The sequence below is a fragment of the Saccopteryx leptura genome, chromosome 9 (assembly GCF_036850995.1).
Source record: "Saccopteryx leptura isolate mSacLep1 chromosome 9, mSacLep1_pri_phased_curated, whole genome shotgun sequence".
NCBI lineage: Eukaryota > Metazoa > Chordata > Mammalia > Chiroptera > Emballonuridae > Saccopteryx > Saccopteryx leptura.
In genome coordinates this window covers 23,733,313-23,756,563 of record NC_089511.1, presented here as the reverse complement: position 1 = coordinate 23,756,563, position 23,251 = coordinate 23,733,313, and the positions used below count along the sequence as shown (strand labels likewise).

The 23,251-nt window shown below is 51.9% G+C and overlaps 1 protein-coding gene across 1 annotated transcript; it reads left to right on the top strand.

The window, feature by feature from the left end:
• Positions 1-4,478: 4,478 nt before the first annotated feature.
• On the top strand, positions 4,479-22,490 carry FCSK (fucose kinase). The gene is made up of 24 exons (XM_066349757.1): positions 4,479-4,635; positions 8,227-8,331; positions 8,649-8,800; positions 8,931-8,981; positions 9,749-9,874; positions 10,160-10,232; positions 10,937-11,034; positions 11,411-11,491; positions 12,244-12,363; positions 12,528-12,699; positions 13,463-13,575; positions 14,243-14,344; positions 14,462-14,632; positions 15,620-15,684; positions 16,080-16,450; positions 17,366-17,576; positions 17,810-17,976; positions 18,065-18,286; positions 18,639-18,782; positions 18,917-19,036; positions 21,025-21,212; positions 21,296-21,395; positions 21,865-22,088; positions 22,264-22,490. Exons 1-24 carry the CDS (start codon positions 4,614-4,616, stop codon positions 22,348-22,350), a joined length of 3,285 nt encoding a protein of 1,094 aa, XP_066205854.1. The 5' UTR covers positions 4,479-4,613; the 3' UTR covers positions 22,351-22,490.
• Positions 22,491-23,251: the final 761 nt, after the last annotated feature.

The following is a 23,251-nucleotide window of genomic DNA, read 5'->3' as shown; positions in this document are numbered from 1 at the left end:
TAAGGAAGAAACATTTCCTACTTCTGGATTGGTTGTGGGCAACAAACCAGAAAGCTTATGCGTAAGTAGGAATAGGTGGTGGCTAGTGGTTCACTATTTTTTTTTTAGAAAGCCCCCTGGAAATTGATTAAAAGTTTTAACATACATTCAGGAATGTGAGCAGTCTTTTGTTGGTTTTGGCCTGTGACTCTGTTAACTGATTAAACTCATGCCCCTTCCCACCCTCTGACCTGCCATAAATTAATTTAGGACACCTCAGAATTTTTCTCTTGTCAAATGGTTAATATTTTCCAAGAATTTACTATGGAGACCTGACTTGTGGTGGCGCAGTGGATAAAGTCTCGACCTGGAATGCTGAGGTCGCAGGTTCAAAACCCCGGGCTTGCCTGGTCAAGGCACATATGGGAGTTGATGCTTCCTGCTCCTCCCACCTTTCTCTCTCTCTCTCTCTCTCTCTCTCTCTCTCTCTCTCTCTTCTCTCTGAAATGAATAAAAAAATTAAAAAAAATTACTATGGAGCCAAGCAGACATATATCATATATTATCCTCACAACAATCTCAGCATTTGATACTATTATTAACCCATTTTTTTTACAGACGGTGACAAGGAGATTCAGAGTAACCAAGTGACTGGCCAAAGTAGGTTCTCCTTCCCCTTTGACACTGAAGGCAGGGACTCTCAGGCTCCCTATTAATGACAATAGATTTGGAAAATACGTTCTTGTAAGAAAATACTCAAACAATATAGACAAAGCTTAAGTTCCCTTGCCTCTCCCCGTTCCTAGCAGTCTGTGCTAGGAATGTGCTCCCCTCCAGTCCTGTTCCTACACATACTGTGTGTCCATATATATTATTTTTGACACGGGTGGCTTCCCGTATATAGGGTTCTACGACTTGCTTCTTCTTCCTTAACAAATTGTTTTGAACACAGTTTCCTATTGTAAGTGAAGTTCTACTTGGTTCTAACGGCTGCACAGTATTCCATTGCATGGATGTGTCTAGTTTATTTCTCCAGTACCCTAAAGAGAGAGTATTTCTAATTTTCCGCTATTATAAACAATGCTGCCATTCCAAACGTATCCAAAAACTCCCCAGATTCTCTTCCCACTGCAGAGATAGAAAGTTTCTTCAGGAAGGACCCACGTGTTGAAAGCGCCGGCTGCTAATCCGACGGCAGCCGCTCACGCTCCGGCAACATCTAAGATTTTCCCTCCCCGGATTTTTTTTGGGGGGGGGGGGGGGCGTGGGGGAAGCAGCTACCGTCAGGTCCCGGCCAGAAAGTTAAACAAACCCCAAACCTGAAATCTCGAGTCCCAGAAAACGAGCCTGTGTCTTTAAGACTCATTGGTTCCCCAGGGAGTTGTAGTTCTGCCGGGCGACGGAGCCGCCTTCTCGCTTCACCTTCTTTCTGGATAGGAAAATTGACCTTTCGGAAAGCACTGCCCTGACTATATCCGTTTGCCCATGCGATTGCTTGGAACTGGTTTTTCGGAGAGGACGAGCCAGGGCAGGCGGAGGAGTGAAACTACATTTCCCAGGGTGCGCCGTGAAGCGACGCGCAGCCCGGCCTTAAAGAGCCCGCTGAGCCTAACACCGGGCGGAGGCAGGTACGTGGTCCGCGCGAGTTTCCGCTTCTCACACCTTATCCCCCACCTCGATTTTCCTGGCCCGTCCTCCCGGAGGGGCAGGACTGAGGCAGGGAGTCTCCGTGATCTGCTGGCGTCCTTGGGCGCCCACTGGCTGTAGGGGGTGTCGGCAGGTCCTGTTGCAGGGACCTGGGAACGCTGGGGACAGGGAGGGTATACGGACTCCAGAGGCTCCTCAACTCAAAGGCAGGTGGGGTGCTGGATGCCGGCGCTGCTGATTTTGCATTGAGGTTGCTTTTCCTTCCTCAGTGTGCGCGCCCATGCGGTCTCGGCACAATGCACAAATCTCAATTAGGCTGGTTCCCACTTCATCCGCGGCTTTGTTTTCCACGGTTTCAAGTAATTGAGGTCTTCAACCTGCAAATATTAAATGTAAATTTTAGAAATAAACAGTGCAGGTTTTTAATTGTTTTAAGTTCTGAGTAGCCTGATGAAATTTCCTGGGACCAGGCCCCTCCTGCCTGGGGCGTAAGTCATCCCCCTGTCCCATTCATTCAGGCTGTACATTCTATCAGCTGGTTAGTCACCCAGTAACCTTCTTCGTTATCAGATCCACTGTTAGGTAGAACAGTTCAAGTCACCCTTACTTTACTTAATAATGGCCCCAAAGCACAAGAGTAGTGATGCTGGCAATTCAGATATGCCCAAAGAGAGGCCATAAAATGCTTTCTTTAAGTGAAAAGGTGAAAGTTCTCAACTCACCTATTAAGTTGAGGTTAAGATCCTCAACTTAATAAGGAAAGAAAAAAAAAATCATATGCTGAGGTTGTTAAGGTAAGAACGAATCTTCTATCCGTGAAATTGTGAAGGGAAAAAAGAAATTTGTGCGTTTTGCTGTCAAACCTCAAACTGCAAAAGTTACAGCCACAGTGTGTGATAAGTGAAGCACTTAACTAAGAGTTAAGATGGAAAAGGCATTACATTTGTGGGTTGATGACATGAACAGAAAATGTACTCTAATTAATGGCAACGTGTTGCTCCAGAAAGCATTGAGCCTATACGAAGACTTCAGTCAAGAGTCTCCTGAAGGCCCTGGCCCTTTAGCTCAACGGTAGAGCGTTGGCCTGGCATGTGGAAGTCCCGGGTTCAATTCCCAGTCAGGGCGCACAGGAGAAGCGCCCATCTGCTTCTCCACCCTGCCCCCCTCTCCTTTCTCTCTGTCTCTCTCTTTCCTTCCCGCAGCCAAGGCTCCATTGGAGCAAAGTTGGCCCAGGCACTGAGGATGGCTCCATGGCCTCCGCCTCAGGCGCTAGAATGGCTCCTGCAGAAATGGAGCAATGCCCCAGATGGGCAGAGCATCGCCCCCTGGTCAGCTTGCTGGGTGGATCCTGGTCTGGCTCATGCAGGAGTTTGACTGCCTCCCCACTTCTAACTTTGGAAAACAAACAAACAAAAAAAGAGTCCCCTGAAAAGAGTGACACCAAGCCAATTTACTGCAAGTAAGGGGTCATTACACAGATTCATGAAGAGGTTTGGACTGAAAAATATAAATATTACTGGAGAGGCTGTGCCTGGTGAAGAAGCTGCTGTCACATTTCCAGCAAGGAATTAGTTAAGGAGAAAGTTTAATCATCCAAAGCAAGTCTACATAGGCATGTATATATAAGAAAAAGCTTAGTATATGTGAGGTTCATACTATCCTCGGTTTCAGGCATCCACTGGAGGTCTTAAAATGTATTTATTCCCTGTGGGTAAGAGGGGGGCTACTGTACAGTACTTGCCTTTTGTGTAATTTACACTGTGATTTTAATCCCAATCAAGGCAAGTCAGATCCCTTCATGTGCCTGTTTTTTCCCATTAAAGCTCTAAAACGCAAGATCCTTGCCCTAACTTTCTTCAAACAGCACATGAAGAAGCCTTACTATTTTATTCTGTTCCTGGATCCCCTTCCCTATCTGAATTTTGTGCAGCATGGGCTGAGCACATTAAATATTTCAACTTGGTCTCAGTCGATGAAGTTCTGTTCGAAGTGGGAAAATATTAAATAGAGGACTTTTTTTTTTTTTCTTTTCATTTTTCTGAAGCTGGAAACAGGGAGAGACAGTCAGACAGACTCCCGCATGCGCCCGACCGGGATCCACCCGGCACGCCCACCAGGGGCGACGCTCTGCCCACCAGGGGGCGATGCTCTGCCCATCCTGGGCGTCGCCATGTTGCAACCAGAGCCTCTCTAGCGCCTGAGGCAGAGGCCACAGAGCCATCCCCAGCGCCCGGGCCATCTTTGCTCCAATGGAGCCTTGGCTGCAGGAGGGGAAGAGAGAGACAGAGAGGAAAGCGCGGCGGAGGGGTGGAGAAGCAAATGGGCGCTTCTGTGTGCCCTGGCCGGGAATCGAACCCGGGTCCTCCGCACGCTAGGCCGACGCTCTACCGCTGAGCCAACCGGCCAGGGCGAGGACTATTTTCTCTTCTAAGCTTTCTGTACAGATGTCAGGTATTGCAGAGGACAGAGGCCCCAGAACAGATGTCTTGTTCTTACAGGGTAGTTAGGAACATGGACCTTAGGCTTAGAAACACCTGTTCTGCCTGTACTAGCTGTGTATGACCTTCGGCAGACTACTATTTCATGTCTTTAAGCTACAGTTTCCTTACTGTGAGTGCAATAAAATCCAGCTCATAGGGAAGAATACAGAATAGGTCATGTGAGCTGATACTATAATGCGTTTGGCTTGGTGCCTGAAAAAAGCACTCCCTAAGTATTAGCTACAAGTATCATTCTACCTTTTGTGTTATCATAACATACCTTTGTCTGATCTGGCAAGGCATGCTCCTTAGCCTTGCTTGATTTCCCTAGGCCTTCCCTGATTTTTTTTTCTTCTTCAGAGGCATCTTTTACTCAGAGAATATTTCAGAGCCTGCATTCCTACAGGCTTCAGGGCCAAGTTAAACTCTCCTGCTTCCTGTTCCTACTGGAGAGAACTACCATTCATTGAGTTCCCGCTGTGTGCTGCATATTTTACATTTTATTTCATGCTGACAACAGGCCTAGGAGGTTGGTATTGTTGGCCCTAGTTTTCAGATGAGGAAATTGAGGCTCAGAGAGGTTAATTAGCCTGCTCAGGATCACACAGGAAGAGGCAGAGATGGGGACAGAGGCCTGGGGGCTGATTCCCAGCCCAGAACCGTTCCTCTGCCCCAGTCTCTAGGGGAATGAGGTCCTGAGCGGGCTGCTTTCCTTTCTCTGGCCATGGCCAGTCATCAGCCCATGTCTCCAGGTCATTATGCTGAGATCAAGACTGAGCTCAGACCTTTGGGCTCTTCTTGGGACATTTCTTCCTTGTTTTCCTTTCATCATCTTTGCCTGATACCAAATATCTTTATCACCATCATTTGAATAAGAATCAGAGAAACCCAGGTTCCAGTCATAGCTGTCGCATCTACTAGCATCTGTAAAGTGGACAGAACACTTACCCTGCAGGGGTGTTGTGAGAATGAAAAATCATCATGTCTTGCCCTGGCCGGATAGCTTGGTTGGTTAGAACATTTTCTCGGAGTGAAGTTGCTGGTTTGATCCCTGGTCAATGCACATATAGGAACAGATTGATGTTCTTATCTCTCTCTCTCCCCCCTTCCTCTCTTTCTAAAAATCAAGCAATAAAAAAACTAGGAAAAAACACATTATGTCTTAACCATGGGTCAGAGTGGATGAACTCACTCCTTGGTGTTATTATTAATGTTATCCCCACTTCATTGCCACCTATATGGAGCACTTTACATATATTTGCTCCTTTCGTTATTTTTCAATCCTACAGTAGGTTCACTGTCGTGGTTAAGAGAATGTACTCTGGAACAAAAGTGTCTGGGGTCAGATTTGGCTTTGCCACTTGCTAGCTGTCTGACCTTGGGCATGTGACTTAATCTCTCTGTGCCTCAGTTTCTTCATTATCTATTTTTTTTAGGATAAAAATAGTGCTTCCTACACATTAAGTCAGAGGTTCATACAGTGAGTTTTCCTTTTAAGGTACCAAGAAGAAGAAGATACTGTACTCCCCGTGTTGCTGTTGGTTCGGGTCTTGGAGAAGCCTAGACCAAGATTGGAATTAAATTTGGGGAAGGGGAGGGGAAAAAGGGGAGGGAGCTGCAGGATGCAGGGAAAGCTGTCAGTCTGCTCCCTGTGAAGGAACACCAGAGGGAGGAGGGATGGGGGAGAAGGGTATCAGATGGCAGTGAGGTTTTAAGACAGTTTCTGTTGGATGGGTGGGGAATCCTGGAGCCAAGATGGCCTGTCAGAGGATCTCCAGATTGCTGCAATGGGTCTGTCTTCATGTCGCTGCAGTGCTGAAGCATTGGTTAGGAGCAGTTGGTGGGAAGCATGGGCTCCATGTGAGCAAGCTGCAGGCATCAGTCAATTACACTGCCTGCCTCAGGAGGCCCGAGAGGGTTAGGGCTGCCAAAGATCACACAGTAAGTTGGCGGCGGCGCTGGAATCCCTCGCCGCCCTTTACTGGGAAGGCCAGCTGGGCATCCTCGGGAATGCCTTTGCCCTCAGTGCCTGGCCAGGATTTCTAGCTCAGATTTCCCCTCTGGAGTTCCCTCCTGGGCTGAGCAGGGAACAGAGCAGTTTTTGTTAGTGGTGGAGGCTCTACCTGAAAACCCATGGGAGTGTGGGTGTTGTGGTGGTGTCTGTCAACATTAACCGTAGGCTTGGTGGCAGAGGAGTCTGGTATGAGAAGACACTTGCTTAGCCTGACCAGGTGGTGGCACAGTGGATAGAGCTTTGAACTTGGACGCGGAGGACCCAGGTTTGAGACCCCGAGGTTGTCAGCTTGAGCACGGGCTCATCTGGTTTGAGCAAGGCTCACCAGCTCGAGCCCAAGGTCGCTGGCTTGAGCAAGGGGTCACTTGGTCTGCTGTAGCCCTCCGGTCAAGGCACATATGAGAAAGCAATCAATGAACAACTAAGGTGCTGCAACGAAGAACTGATGCTTCTCATCTCTCTCCCTTCCTGTCTGTCAGTCCCTATCTGTCCCTCTCTCTGTCTCTGTCACACACACACACAAGACACTTGCTTAGGTTGAGGTTTCCTGCTGGCTCTGGCCTGGGCATGGACTGGACCTGTGTTCCAGGTGCCCCTGGGAAGGCATGCGGCTAGCTCCACCATCTCTGACAGTGAGCTTTGGGGGCTTGAGGGAAAAGGTAGGGGTGGGCTACTTCTTAGGACAGCAGCCAGGACTCTGCCAGAGATAGATGCCAGGGCACTCCTGGGGACTTGTCTGCGGAGGTCTTGGGGAGGCCAGGGGCTCTGGTGTCAGACTGGTTTTTCATCTGGTAGGAAGAGAAGGCTTGGGGGAGACAAGAGGGGTGAACCTGTAGCTTTGGCCTCATCTTCCCCTCACTTGCTCAGAGTACCCTGGAGAAAGATGGCTGGCAGATGGAATTGCAGCCTCTTTTAGGCGTGGAGCCTCAGGGAGGTCCCTGTAGTGGGTGCTATTGGCACCCTGCCTGGATCCCCTAAACAGGCTGGTACATCCTCCCACAACTGTCCCATTCTCCAGGGACTTTCCTTTAGCCTGGGAAGTTAGGCCTTCCCTCTTCCCAGATCATAGCCAATGACTGAACGATGAGGGGCCGGCGGGACCCTCTGTCTACCCCTCCCTGCTCCCCTTACTTCCTTTCCAGAGGAAATCATATACACCCAGAATAAGAATCAAAGACACACTTATCACATGACCTAGCAATCCCACTCCCAGGTATCCACCTGGAGAGATGAAGTCTTATGTTCATGCTAAATCTGCACATGAATGTTTATAGCAGCTCTATTCAGGGCTGTCAAAGCCTGGAAACAGCCCAGATGTCCTTCAGTGAGTGGATGGAGAAACAGACTGTGGGAGGTCCATGCAATGGAATACTGCTTGGCAAAAAAAAAAAAAAAAAGGAAGAAGAAGGAAAGAACTACGATATGCACAGGCAACTTGGATGAATCTCAGAGGCATTATGTTGAGTGAAAGAAGCTAATCTCAAAAGATTACCTTCCAGCCTGGTCTGTGGTGGCACGGACCTGGAATGCTGAGGTTGCTGGTTTGAAACCCGAGGCTTGCCCAGTCAAGGCCTGTAGGAGAAGCAACCAGTGACTAACTTAAGTGAAGCAACTATGAGTTGATACTTCTTGCTCCCCTCACCTCTGTAAAATCAATCAATAAAATATTTTTTTTAAATTACCTTCCAACTCGAGCTATAAAGAACTGATTGGTGGTTGTCAGGGGTGCGGGATGGAAGGAAGAGTGACTGTAAAGGGGTAGCATGCAGGAGATGGCAGTGACCCCAAGAATCTATGCATGTATTAAAATTCATAAAATCAAAAATTTTGTTTGTTTGTTTTTAAGTTTTTATTTGTTCATTTTAGAGAGGAGAGGGAGAGACAGAGAGATAGAGAAGAGAGACAGAGAGAGAGAAGGGGGGAGGAGCTGGAAGCATCAATTCCCATATGTGCCTTGACCAGGCAAGCCCAGGGTTTCGAACCGGCGACCTCAGCATTTCTAGGTCAATGCTTTATCCACTGCGCCACCACAGGTCAGGCCCATAAAATCATTTTTAAGGTATGATGATTTTAAAAAATTCATGTATACCCCTCTCTCTGCTTCAGGAATGCCCTCAACTTTGGCCAGAATGGAGCAGCCCAAGGGGGTTGACTGGACGGTTATCATCCTGACATGCCAGTACAAAGATAGCATCGAGGTCTTCCAGAGAGGTAGGGGGCCCTCCTCCCCCCCTCTGTCATAATGCAGAACCCCCACCTCACTCCAGGGGCCAGGCAGCCCTGGATTCAAACCCAGATTCTGCTTCCAAGCCATGTCACATCATGTCACTTCCTTGAGACTTGGTTTTCTCATCTGTAACATGGGAATAATTATACTTACCTCACAGGGTTGGGCAAAAATCTAATGAGCTATTACATGAAAAGCTTCTGAGCCAAAGAAGATAAAGTAATATCAGTAGGTTTACTTTAGGTGCTTGGGAGCAGGGCTGGGAGGCTGGGGGCAGGTCCCACTCATGTTCTGACCGTAGAGCTGGAAGTGCGGCAGAAACGGGAGCAGGTCCCCGCCGGAACATTGTTACTGGCTGTGGAGGACCCCGAGACTCGTGTGGGCAGTGGAGGAGCCACCCTCAACGCCCTGCTGGTGGCGGCTGAACACCTGAGTGCCCGGGCAGGCTTCACGGTGAGTGTTCACATCGTTGCTTTGGTACCTGAGTGGATTTGTGTTGGGGTCTTTCCCCAGACAAGAGGGTAGCGTCCATAATTGCCTTCTGCCCAGGCCTGTGTCAACAGGGCTCTTCCATTCTTGACAGGTGGTCACATCTGATGTCCTACACTCGGCCTGGATCCTCATCCTGCACATGGTTAGTAAAATGCTGGACAGGATGCCATGCAGAAGGCTGGAACCATTGATCTCGGGGTTGGATAGGACTTAAGGGGTGTGTTTGCAAGGTGTTTATTGTGCAAATCCAGAAAAATCAGGATCAGGATTGATCCAAATGTTCAAAAATAGGGAACTGCCTTAATGTAAACAGCATATCCTCCTGGTAGAATATTAGAAAGTGATTAATATGTCCATCTAATTCTATGCATTGACTGGAAAGAGACATAACCAGCTCTGTGACCTTGAGCAAGTCACTTGACCTTTTCTAGGCCTCAGTTTCCACGTGTGTAAAATAGAGATGGCAATAGTTCCTGCTTCATGTGGATGTGCTGAGATGATCTTTTAAATGCTTAAAGCGAGACCTGGCTTCATAGTGTTCCCACTCTTAGTTTCCCAGTGTGTGTGTGTGTGTGTGTGTGTGTGTGTGTGTGTGTGTTCTATTGTGTCTACCTTTTCAGAATCTCAGTTTTGTAAAAAAAAAAAAAAATTAAAAAAATTTAAAGATTGAATAGAAGTCTGAAAGGATATACCTCAAAATGAGGGGAATGGTTATTATTCCTGAGGGATTGTTTTTCTTTTTTGCATATATGCATTTTCTAACTTTTTACTATAATCAGGTAACTGAAAAAATTACATGAGAAAACGCTTTTGAAAAGTCCTCTAGCTCGATGACTGTCCATCCTTGCACAGCCCATTGGTGTCCCTAGGCTCCCTGCCCCAAGGGCTCTCTCCCTGCTCCCCCTCTAGGGCCGAGACTTCCCTTTCGATGACTGTGGCCGGGCCTTCACCTGCCTCCCTGTGGAGGACCCCCAGGCACCTGTGGAGGCTGTGGTCTGCAACTTGGACCGCTTGCTAGACATCATGAGCTATCAGGTGAGGCTGGCAGGTGCCCTGGGGCCTTGTCCCTCTCACTGCACCACCAGCTTTAGTCTGTCCTGGCTCAGACAGGATGCCAGGAAAAATGGCTTTGGGGATGCCTAGAGGTAGAGCTTCAGGAAACTAATGTTGGCAAAACCAGGGGAGGTATGGCCCCAAGAGGTGGGCAGGAGGGTCAGGGGAAGCCCCTGTTTCTTCAGCAGCCAGAGTCTCCCTAGAGCACAGGGACAGCTGGAGACTGGGCTGGCTGGGCCAGACCACCAGCTGCACTCTCTCCCACAGCTGGGCCCAGGCTCCCCGCCAGGTGTGTGGGTCTGCAGCACCGACATGTTGCTGTCTGTTCCTCCCAACCCAGGTGAGCCCGAGAAGGCTTGGCGTCTCCTCCCCTGCCATAGGCCCATTCCTGGGCCTGGCCCACTGCCCTATTCAGAAGGGAAGCTGTAGCGCAGGGGTCCCCAAACTTTTTACACAGGGGGCCAGTTCACTGTCCCTCAGACCATTGGAAGGCCGGACTATAAAAAAACTATGAACAAATCCCTATGCACACTGCACATATCTTATTTTAAAGTAAAAAAACAAAACGGGAACAATACAATATTTAAAATAAAGAACAAGTAAATTTAAATCAACAAGCTGACCAGTATTTCAATGGGAACTATGCTCCTCTCACTGACCACCAATGAAAGAGGTGCCCCTTCTGGAAGTGCAGTGCGGCAGGCCGGATAAATGGCCTCAGGGGCTATCGTTTTGGGACCCCTGCTGTAGGGTGTGGAGGATGAAGCCCAAACCTAGAGGCAAGGTTTCTGCTGCTGGGCCTCAGTCTTCCAGACTATAGAATGGAGACACCAGCACTGTCCTTCCTGCTCCACCGGGCTATGGAGAACTTTGGGAGGGGAGGCATTGTCATTCTCCCAGAGGATTGTCCATTTAGCTTAGGAACCATGTTTTCCTTTTAGAGGTGCCCGATGCCCCTGCCCTGAGCTCTTGTCTTTATTTGGCTGGGGACCCCCTGCCATGGGTTGGGAACCCCAGGGAGCCTCCTGACTGCCCCACCCGCAGGGATCAACTGGGACAGCTTCCGGGGAGCCAGAGTGATCGCCTTTCCAGGGAGCACGGCCTACGCTCGGAAACATGGTGTCTACCTAACGGACTCCCAGGTAGTGCCTCTGGGGTGGTGGCATGGTCATCTGAGCCGGCCTGGGATGGCCTCCCGGTCCTGTGCTCCGGGCAGCCTCTTGCCCTGGACTTTCTGGTACAATCTGGATTCAGGGGAGGAGTTTCCTCCATGGCAGCAGCTCTTGTGCTCACTTAGTCTTATGACAAACTTGAATTGCACATGGAACCTGTGCCAGGCTCTGTGCTCAGGCTGGGCTGGGAGGGCGTGCGAAGCCCCTCTATTGGCGTGAGACAGTGCTTCCCAGGAGCATGCTGGTACCTGTCCTAGGTTTTCATTTGGAAAACACCTTTGCTGTATCCCTGTTCTTGATCGTCCCTGGCTCCCTTCCCTAACTCTGTTTTCTCCCCCGCGCACAGGGCTTTGTTTTAGACATTTACTACCAGGGCACCGAGGAGGAGATACAGCGGTGCGCCAGGCCTGACGGGCGGGTGCCACTGGTATGGCTGCTGCCCAGATTAAGGGACTTTGGGGACCTCATGGAAATGGAAGGGTTTGCCTTTCTGCTTGCTCCTTCTAGAAAGTTCCAGGGCAGGATAGAACCAGAATCTGTGGTCAAAGCAGGTAGAGCCAATCTGAGGAAGGGGTCTTGTCCTGAACCAGCAAGGCTAGAACCAGAGTGTGAGCAAGTTCAGGAATGCAGTTGGAAGTCTGGAATCCAACTTAGGGGATCCTTCTAGAATGAACGACAAGGATAGGAATGATGGGTAAGGATCTGGGATGAGACGATGGGGGTGATGGAGAACTAGTTTTGGGAGGAGGCCTGAAAAATTGCAGGGGCGTCCCCGAAGGTCCCTGTTCACGAGATGCCCCACCCTAGTAAGTCTGGAATCTGGGTGCTAGAATGGCCCAAAAGATGAGGGACCCTGCCTGGTGTGGCAACCAGCCATGTGTGACCCTTTTCTTTTTTAAAAAATTTATTTATTGTGTTTAGAGAGAGAGGAAAAGAGAGAGAAAGAAGCAACAATTTGTTGCTCTACTCATTCACGCATTAATTGGTTGTTTCTTGCATGTGCCCGGATGGGGGATCAAACCCACAACCCTGGCACATCCAGACAATGCGCCAACCCACTGATCCACAGAGCTCTCAGCCAGAGCTCTGTGGCCCATTTTCATGCGTCTTCCCTGACTCAAGCCCAATCTGACCCCAGGGTCCCTTCTCCCACTCTGACCTCCATGGGGGCTCCTCCAGGTCTCCGGGGTCGTCTTTTTCTCTGTGGAGACTGCTGAGCACCTTCTGGCCACCCATGTGAGCCCACCCCTGGATGGTTGCACCTACATGGGCTTGGATTCTGGAGCCCGGCCTGTCCAGGTGACTGGGAGAGTGGACTGGGGACCCTGGCCTGGGGGAGAGACCCTGACACTGTGACCTCAGGATAGCCCCTTCCTCTCTTAGGGTCAGTGTCTCTGGGGATGGGACTGCCTCAGTTTGGCCTAGGAACCCCCCAGTAGCTGTTTTTTCTACCATTGCCCTAGCTGTCTCTGTTTTTCGACATCCTGCTATGCATGGCCCGGAACGTGAACAGGGAGGACTTCCTGGTAGGGCGGCCCCCGGAGATGAGGCAAAGTGACTCCGACGTCGCCGGTTATCTTCAGGGTGCCCGGGCCGAACTGTGGAGGGAGCTTCGCGATCAGCCCCTTACCATGGGTGGGTGCTGCCTCTTGGCTTTTTTTTTTTTTTTTCTTTACAGGGACAGAGAGAGAGAGAGTCAGAGAGAGGGATAGATAGGGACAGACAGACAGGAACGGAGAGAGATGAGAAGCATCAATCATCAGTTTTTCGTTGCAACACCTTAGTTCATTGATTGCTTTCTCATATGTGCCTTGACCGCGGGCCTTCAGCAGACCGAGTAACCCCTTGCTTGAGCCAGCAACCTTGGGTCTAAGCTGGTGAGCATTTTTTATTTTGCTCAAGCCAGATGAGTCCGCGCTCAAGCTGGCGACCTCGGAGTCTCAAACCTGGGTCCTCGGCATCCCAGTCCAATGCTCTATCCACTGCGCCACCGCCTGGTCAGGCTGCCTCTTGGCTTTTTGGGGTGGGGAGACCATATAGGAGTGAGGAGCCCCAAAATGGGGCTGCCTCCTGCCTGGTCCCCAGGCTCCTAGACCAGATAGGCCTAGTGCATGTACCAGATAATTACCCTCTCCTAACCCAGAGCCCTGACACCCTCTCCCCCTCAGACAACTTCCTTCCTTTTGTCTCATTCCTGGGCTCCAGTCCCAGTCTTTCCATTTTCTAGCTGTGTGCCTTTGGGCAAGTTGCTGAGGCTCGCTGGACTTTAGCTTCCCCATTGGCACAATGGGCTCAGTGCCATGCCTGCCCTCCCAGGGCTGGATGGAGATGTGTCTTCTGGATAGAGGCCAGAGTGGCAGCAGGTATCGGGTTGGGGTCAGTGCTTGTTTCTTTATAGCATATATCCCTGATGGCAACTACAGCTACATGACCAACTCGGCCAGCGAGTTCCTGCACAGCCTCACATTTCCTGGGGCTCCTGGGGCCCAGGTCGTGCACTCACAGGTGGAGGTAAGACCAGCAGAGGTGCTCGAATAGGTTGAATAAGGGCCTCTAGTAAAGGAAGGAGTAGGCCATGCTTGGAACAGATTACCTGAGAATGTAGTTGTTATTATCTCCATTTGAAAAGAGACAGTGGCAAAAAAAAAATAATAATAAAATAAAATAAAATAAAATAAAATAAAAAGAAAAGAGACAGTGGCAGTGGCGGCTCAGGCAGATTAAGTACTTGCCTAAAGCCACAGAATCAATAAGTGGCCAATTCAGGATTCTGCATCCAGGTCTGCCTGATTGAGGAGAGACGACCCACACCCTTTCCTTGGGGTCTGCTTGGGGAGACAGGCACATTTGAGGTGCTAGCCCTGGGTTAGTGCCATGGTGCTGAGAAAGGGGGCAAAACAGAGTTCAGAGGTGGCCCTCAGACTGGTGGGAGAGGTTTCTGGAGGGGCTGTCATTTGTGGGACCTCCATTACTGAGCATAGATTTGCTCTGGAGGAGCATTCAGGCAGAGCATGCCCCTGGAGGAACAGCAGGAACAGGGTGAGGTGGGAGTTGGCCTGAGGCAGGGGCCAGGATAGGTATCGGGAGGTATCTGGCTGGCTGATGGGCATTGGCTATGGGGGAGGATCCAGGCAACCCCTGGCCCTGGGCCCTCACAATCTTCTCCCTGGCTTCACAGGAGCTACAGCTACTCGGGGCTGGGAGCTCCGTGATCAGCTGCCTGCTGGAGGGCCCTGTCCGACTGGGTCCTGGGAGTGTTCTACAGCACTGCCATCTCCAAGTAAGGCCTGAGAGCACGACAGAGGGAGGGCAGGGTTGTGGGGGCCAGGTCCTGTGAGTGTTGGGGCTGCCTGGCGCTGCACTGCCCACTCAGGATGCCTGCCCTTCTCCTTGCCAGGGCCCCATTCACATCGGTGCCAATTGCTTTGTGAGTGGCCTGGACACGGCCCAATCCAAGGTGCTACATTGCTTGGAGCTGCATAACCTAGTGCTGCAGGGGCATCACGTGCGGCTCTACGGCAACCCTGTTCAAGCCTTCACCCTTGCTGGCCGTCTGGACAGCTGGGAAGTAGGTGCCCGTGCTGCGCCCCTTCACCCCTATCTTCAGGCTTTGGGGAGCCCGGGGGTCCCAGCCCAGCTCCCACTCCACTGCAGGACTATCTGGGTACTGGTCTGCAGGACAGGCTAGAGCAGGGGTCAGGAACCTTTTTGGCTGAGAGAGCCATGAATGCCACATTTTTTATTTATTTATTCATTTTAGAGAAAGAGAGAGAGAGAGAGAGAGAGAAGGAGGGGAGGAGCAGGAAGCGTTAACTCCCATATGTGCTTTAACCAGGCAAGCTCAGGGTTTTGAACCGGTGACCTCAGCGTTCCAGGTCAACACTTGATCCACTGCGCCAACACAGGCCAGGCGAATGCCACATATTTTAAAATGTAATTCCGTGAGAGCCATACAACGACCCGTGTACATTACACAATATCCAATAAAAATTTGGTGTTGTCCTGGAGGACAGCTGTGATTGGCTCCAGCCACCTGCAACCATGAACATGAGCAGTAGGAAATAAATGGATTGTAATACATGAGGATGTTTTATATTTTTAACGTTATTGTTTTTTTTATTAAAGATTTGTCTGCGAGCCAGATGCAGCCATCAAAAGAGCCACATCTGGCTCGCAAGCCATAGGTTCCCGACCCCTGGGCTAGAGCCAGTAGAGTTCCACCATGCCTTTACCTCCCTCCTCATCTGCTCTGCCAGGCAGTATGGGTGGGAATTTTTATCCCCATTTTTACAGGTCAGAGCGGGAGGTGACCCACCTTGGGCTGCAGAGCCAATGATAGTGGATTGGGCCTAGACCAGGATTCTGTGCCAGGTTCCAGGCATGTGGGCAGGAGTGCTGAGGCTCCAGGGCTTGACATAGTGTTACAGAACTTGTTCTCATATGTGCAGGTCTTTTCTCCTGGCTCTTCTTGAGCAGCTCCCAGCCCTCTGGCCTTCGTGTCCCTAACCCTTCCTGTGGTCCCTGAAGCTCTGACTGCTTCCTCCTCTTCCCGCAGAGACAGGGGACAGGAACGTATCTCAACATGCCCTGGAGTGAATTCTTCCAGAAGACGGGCATTCGGTGAGATTGATGGCCTCGATGGGTCTCTGTGGGCCCCGGGCGCCAGGGCGGCCACTTCTTCAAGGCTTGTCTCTGCCTCTACACAAGAGCAGCACCTGCCCTCCCACCAGTGCATGGAGCCTGGTGCAGTTCTGGGGAGGCTGATCCTCCCCAGCTCCTTCCCCTGGACAACTCCTAATCCCTGGCTGTGCTCAGGCTTTGGGATTTTGTTCAGAGTCCTGGGAATGGAGGCAGGGCAGTTTGCCCCTCTTCCTAAATTGCCTGCTTGTGCCACCTTGAGGAATTTGTCCTGCCCCCAATGAATTAGGCACCCCCCAGTTTACAGGAGGTCAGGGCTTGGTGAGGAAGCAGGAGCCCTTGTTTCCCTCCTGCTAATGTGCCTTCTCCCCCCTCAGAAACTGGGACCTGTGGGACCCAGACACGCCCCCCACAGAACGTTGCCTTCTCACTGCCCGCCTCTTTCCTGTTCTCCACCCATCGAGGGCCCTGGGGCCCCGGGACATGCTGTGGATGCTAGACCCCCAGGAGGATGGGGGCGAGGCCCTGTGTGCCTGGCGAGCCTCCTGGCGTCTGTCCTGGGAGCAGCTGCAGCCATGTCTGGACCGCGCTGCCACACTGGCCTCCCGCCGGGACCTATTCTTCCACCAGGCCCTGCAAAAGGCGTGCAATGTTCTGGAGACCCAGCAGGACCTCAGCCTGTGCCCCCTGGTCCGGGCTGCTGTCCGTGAGGGCTGCCCTGGGCCCCTGCTGGCCACGTTGGACCAGGGTGAGTGTGCATGGTCTTTGTACTGGGACTCCAGAGCCAGCATCACCTGCTCTACCTGCCCTCTGGGTTATTGTCCTGAGGGTACTAGAGAGCCGTGAGACTTCAAAGGAGGGGTGAGAAACAGTGGGGTTTGCTTTTAGGTTTCTGGGAAGCTGCATCCTTGTCAGTAGGGAGTCTGGTGCGAGGCCTGGGCCTGAGCCTCTGGGTCCTGTGAGCATCAGCAAACTCTCTATGTTTTGTACTGGGTACAGAGATGTAGGTGTCAGAGCTCCAGGGGAATGTGGCCAGCTCTACCTAAGGGCTCAAGCACACTGGCTGGGGACTTTATTTATTTATTTATTTTTAAAATTCATTTTAGAAAGGAGAGAGAGAGGGAGAGAGAGAGAGGAGAGAGACAGAGAGAGAAGGGGGGGGAGGAGCAGGAAGCATCAACTCCCATATGTGCCTTGACCAGGCAAGCCCAGGGTTTTGAACCGGCGACCTCAGCATTTCCAAGTCGATGCTTTATCCACTGCACCACCACAGGTCAGGCTGGCTGGGGACTTTATTAATGGTCCCTGTGACTGTGGAAAATGATCCCCATTTAAGTTTTTCAACTACAGCACGCAGCTGGTTGGGGGTGGGACTAAGACTGAACCAGTTGGTTTGACACCTGAGTCTGAGCTCTTAACCGCTCCTGAGCATCCTGGGTGGGGTGAAGAGGCACAGCCGGGCTGGGCTGCGAGGCAGAGGAGTGCAGCAAGCAGTCACGGGCAAGGCTGCATCTTAGGCAAAGTGAGGAGGTGTGAGGGATCTGGAATGTTGGGGACTGTTGAATAGTCTCTTGGGAAAGAGGGCACTGGGGGTGGGGGGGGCGGGTTCCGTGGGTCCCACCCCCCAACCACCCCTAACCACCCCTGGCTTCTGGTCCCTCAGTGGCGGCTGGCACAGGAGACCCAGGTGTGGCGGCCCGGGCACTGGCCTGTGTGGCAGATGTGCTGGGCTGCATGGCAGAAGGCCAAGGTGGCTTACGGAGTGGGCCAGCTGCCAATCCTGAGTGGATTCGGCCCTTCTCATACTTGGAGTGTGGAGACCTGGCTGGGGGTGTGAAGGCACTTGCCCAGGAGCGGGACAAGTGGCTGAGCAGGTAGGTGCTAATGATGTCAGAACCCCTGAGAAGCCCCTGGGAAAGGAGGCAGGGCGGTTTGCCTCCTTTCCTAGTCTAACTCCCAGGGGTTCTCCTTATAGGTGGAAACCCAGAGAGAGGTGGGGTGGAATGGGGTGCCCTCAGGCCACCCAGGGCAGTCACATCCCCAAAGCTAGGCAGTCAGTCCCCAGCTTGGGGCTCCATGCCACAGTTTCTCCCTGCCCTCTCGACAGGCCAGTCTTACTAGTGCGAGCAGCTCGCCACTATGAGGGAGCTGGGCAGATCCTGATCCGCCAGGCTGTGATGTCAGCCCAAAACTTTGTCTCCACGGAGCCCGCGGCGCTGCCGGCACCTGGGCAGTGGGTGGTGGCCGAGTGCCCTGCCCGTGTGGATTTCTCCGGTGAGCCCCTTGGAGGGGGCTGAGGGTAGCCACCCAGAGCTGGGTTGGCAATCCCTGTGACCAGCTTGGTCTTCTTCAACTGCTGCAGGAGGCTGGAGCGACACGCCCCCCCTTGCCTATGAGCTTGGTGGGGCAGTGCTGGGCCTGGCTGTGCGGGTGGACGGTCGCCGGCCCATTGGGGCCAGGGCTCGCCGCATCTCGGAGCCTGAGCTGTGGCTGGCCGTGGGGCCTCGGCGGGACGAGATGGCCATGAAGATAGTGTGCCGGAGCCTGGAGGACCTGCAGGATTACTGCCAGCCCCATGCTCCAGGTCAGGGCACCCAGGCGTCTGCCAGTAGGGATGGCAACACAGCTACCTAGGCAGTAGGGCAGAACCCTGGAAACCGTGTTGGCCACGGGGCCTGGCCTGAGGGCGAGCCAGTCTGACTGAGGAGCCCTGAGGTCACCCTGCCCATGGACGTGCAGGTGCAGGAGGTAGAGCTAGCTCATTTGCCCAGGTTGGGGATCCCAGAGGTCTTTTTGGGGATGGGGTCTGCACTGCTGCTGGGCTTTTGTCCCCTAGATGAGCCCCATGCTGGGCTGGGAAATAGTGGAGATGAAGTGGTATGTCTGCTTCTGCCTTTGGAGACCAAATTCCTTGCCGGGTGCTGGTCCCTCCGCAGGGGCCCTGCTGAAGGCCGCCTTTATCTGTGCGGAGATTGTGTACATCAGCTCCAAGCTCTCGCTGAGGGAGCAGCTGCTGCGCACGTTTGGGGGCGGCTTTGAGCTGCACACCTGGTCTGAGCTGCCCCACGGCTCTGGTCTCGGTGAGTAGGTCCTGTTCCCCTTGCTGCCAACCACTCCATCTTCCTCACTGCCTCTGCCTGCAGTGGGGGGGGGGGGCAGGACTGGGCTGGGCAGAACTGTTTCATGCCTGAGCCCCCTGCTCCCTGCCCTGCAGGCACCAGCAGCATCCTGGCAGGCACTGCCCTGGCGGCCTTGCAGCGGGCCGCAGGCCGGATGGTGAGCACTGAGGCCCTGATCCATGCAGTGCTACACCTGGAGCAGGTGCTCACCACAGGTATGGGACTGCCCCTGGTGGGAGGGAGGTCCCTGGTACTTTCCCAAGAGCTTCCGAGGGCTCCCCTGCACTTGCAGAGAGCCACATAACTGTGTTGCTCCTTCAAATGGTTAGAGCTTCCTTACCACTCTGACTACTGGTGGTTTTCAACGTGAAATATTTCTATTCTACCTCAAAGGAGCTGATGTTTTAGGAGCACCTGTTAAGTGTCACATTCTGTGCTATAGCTTTCATGTGTGTTAGGTACCTATACTTATGTTTATTCCTAATGATTTTGTCACCATCCAGGACTGCCCTTGGGGTGGGGTTGGGCAGACTGGGTTTGGAGTAGAGGACAGGACCTTCAGCCTGTCTTTCCAACCAACTTGCCCCTCCTTGGGCTACGGTCATTTGTGGGAGGTCCTTCCTGCTGGCCATATGGGGGGCACTGAGGGCTCAGAATATGGCTGTGACCATAGTAGAATGTTGTTAGCATCAGGTTTCTCTCTCCTCTTGCCACAATGGCCCCTGGGAATCCATGCACAATGGGGAGCAGTGAGAGGTTTGTCTGGCCTGATCCTAGGGTGATGTGGTAACCCATGTACCAGGCTTCGTCCCCATCGTGATTCTGGGCAGGAAACTGTCACAAAGATGTCATAGATGCCAGTTATGCTATCTTTCTTGGTCACTTTGCAGCCCGCTCCTCCTCCTTTTGTTGTAATGACTCATATCCCATAACAGGTAGTCATTAGCAAGAGAGGCAGATGGGGAGGCCTTTCCCATTTCCTTCTGAGAGGTACCATTTCAGATCCTTCATTCGGTCAATTGACAACTGTTGAGTATCCACTCAGTGTTGGGCCCTGGGCTCTGGCTCTCCAAAGTTATATGGTCTGCTAGGGACGGACATTAATCAACAGCTGCTTAAATGAATGTATAATTATAAGCAGTAGGTGCCCTGAAGGAGAGGGGTGCAACTAAGGAGTTCTTGACATTTGGGGCCTGACACTAGCCACAGGTTGTGTTGTAAGGTTTCAGATACCTCCTGCTGTTTGCATTATATATATAATGAGGGGAGCGGTGGGGTGATAGACTCCCACATGTACCCCGAATAGGATTGCATTTTATACGTTTTTATTATTTATTGAGATAGAAAAAAGGAGATAGGAAAAGGGAGAGAGAGAAAAAAATCATTGTTCCATTTAGTTGTATATTCACTGGTTGCTTTCTGTATGTGCCCAACTAGGGGGTCGAACCCACAACCTTGGTGTTTTGGTACGACATTCTAACCGACTAACTGGCCAGGGCCTGTATTTTATACTTTAAATTGTTATTTCTTGGCCTATGGTGGCACAGTGGATAGAGCAATGGTTTGGAACACTGAGGTCACTGGTTCAAAACCCTGGGCTTGCTCACTCAAGGCACATATGAGAAGCAAACTACTCTGCTTCCTGCTCCTCCCCCACTGCCTTTCTCTCTCCTCTCTCTAAAAACATCAAGTCTTAAAAAAGAAAATCTTTGTATACCCTTCTCCAAATAGCAATGGTCTATCCCAGAACCACATCGTTTTATTTTTACAGAGCTACAATATATGAACAAGCGCTTTCAAGTTTGGTAATAGATGCTGAAAGCTTATTTGAAGAAAAGATAGGGTACAGTGTTGGTTAGGTTGTGGGGAAAGTCCTATATCACCTTTCCTTGGGGGAGAGGTAAGTGCAAGGTCTTATCCTTTGATGTGGTTTACCTCAGTTTCAGCTATACATCATGTCTGCAATGCAACTTGGTCTTGTGCATCCCAAGCTTGGTTCTGGAGTGAAGTCCTTTTTCTTGCTGGGCTTATCCTGCTTCCAAGGCTGGGGACAGAGTTGGACAGCTCACTTGGCCCAGCTGGAGCTGGGGAAAGCTGTCTTCCCACACTGATCCCTGCCAGGATGCAGGGGGCCAGGAGCTTGGGCTGGCAGAGGGAAGTTGGGCCAGACAGGCTCCAACAGAGATGGACCATGTGCACACAGGAGGTGGCTGGCAGGACCAAGTGGGTGGCCTAATGCCTGGCATCAAAGTGGGGCGCTCCCGGGCTCAGCTGCCACTGAAGGTGGAGGTGGAAGAGATCACTGTACCGGAGGGCTTTGTCCAGACACTCAATGACCACCTGCTCCTGGTGTACACTGGCAAGACCCGCCTGGCTCGGAATCTGCTGCAGGTGGGCTCTGGCCCCAGGAGGAGGGAGGAAGAAGGCTCAGCAGGGCCCAGATCCTCACTGTGCCCCTCCTACCCCACCCGCAGGATGTGCTGAGGAGCTGGTATGCCCGGCTGCCTGCTGTCGTTCAGAATGCCCACAGCCTAGTGCAGAACACAGAGAAATGCGCGGAAGCCTTCCGCCAAGGTGAGGTGCTTCTTCCTGAGGGCAGGGCACCAGGAGTATCTTGTCACCCATGGGTCTGAGGCCAGGGGCCTTTGCATACAGGCGCCAGGTATTAGGCCCCAGGGACTGAAACCATTGTTTGTCCTCCCTAGGATCTCACTTAGGTGGGAGCTGTGTGTCGGGGCAATACTTGTACCCAGCCCCACCCTCCAAGAAGCAGGTGGGGAAAGAGATTTGGCCCCATAGCTGAGTGCCAGGGAGTCAGAGCTAAGCAGGGTTCCAAGTGACTGGTACACAGTGTACTGAACACTGCTGGGCACCATGCCAGATGCTCAGTGCACATTAGTCCTCAGACAACCCTGTGAGGTGGTCTGTATTACTCCTGTTTCCAGCTCCTGGTTAAGTAGTGCCTCTTGGCACTTTGTTGACAAATGGGCATTGACAGTATTCTGGCTCAGGCACGCTACCGCCTTCCCTGCCCCTACCCCAGGAAGCCTGTCTCTGCTGGGCCAGTGCCTGACCTTGTACTGGGAGCAGAAGAAGCTCATGGCTCCAGGCTGTGAGCCCCTGGTTGTGCGGCGAATGATGGATGTCCTAGCCCCCCATGTGCATGGACAGAGCCTGGCAGGAGCAGGCGGTGGGGGCTTTCTCTATCTGTTGACCAGGGAGCCAAGGCAAAAGGAGGCTCTGGAGGCCCTGCTGGCCAAGACTGAGGTACGTGATGATGTCGGTTATGGTAGTTGGTGGGAGGCAGGAGCTTTCACTGTGGCCCACAGGCTAACTGGGGGCTACAGCTCCAAGTCTCCTGCCCTTGCAGCCTCAGTTCAGCCTCCAGAAGGCCAGAGATTTGCCCAAAGCCCTCTAAACACCTCTTGTACTTTGCTCTCAGGGCCTTGGGAACTACAGCATCCACCTGGTAGAAGTGGACACTCAGGGCCTGAGCCTGCAGCTGCTGGAGAGTGAGACGTCAACCTGATGCCTGTTCCCATGAGGCCTGACCCTCTGCAAGAGAAAACCTGGGCCTTCTGCGGCATGTCCCTTCAGAGCACTCAGCCTCCTACTCCCCACCATTTTTTTAAAAATATTTTATTTTTTTTAGCGCGCGCACATGAGAGAGAGAGAGAGGGGGGGAGAGAGATGAGAAGTACCAATTCTTTGTTGCAGCACCTCAGTTGTTCATTGATTGCTTTCTCATGTGCCTTGATTGGGGGGCTACAGCAGACCAAGTGACCCCTTGCTCAAGTCAGTGACCTTTGGGCTCAACCAGCAACCATGGGGTCATGTCTGTGATCCCATGCTCAAGCCAGCGACCCCCGCACTCAAGCCAATGAACTTGAGGCTCAAACCTGGGTCCTCCGTGTCCCAGTCTGACTCTATCCACTGTGCCACTGCCTGGTCAGGCTTTTAAAAAAATCTTATTTATTGATTTTAGCGAGAGAGGAATGGAGAGACAGAGACAGATAGGAACACTGATCTGTTCCTGTGTGTGCCCTGACTGGGGATCAAACCAATAGCCTCTGTGCTTCATGACGATGGTCTAACTAGTGGTCGGCAAACTCATTAGTCAACAGAGCCAAATATCAACAGTACAACGATTGAAATTTCTTTTGAGAGCCAAATTTTTTAAACTTAAACTATACAGGTAGGTACATTCCTTAGAGGTAGCGCCCCCACATGGTATTTTGTGGAAGAGCCACACTCAAGGGGCCAAAGAGCCGCATGTGGCTCGCAAGCCACAGCTTGACCAGGGGTCTAACCAACTGAGCCATCTGGCCAGGGCTCCTCACCCACCTCTTTATGAATCTGCTCCCAAAGGAACTTGACCCGAGTTTGGGCCTAGACCCCTCTAAAGCCTGGTGAAGCAGAGACCATGCGTG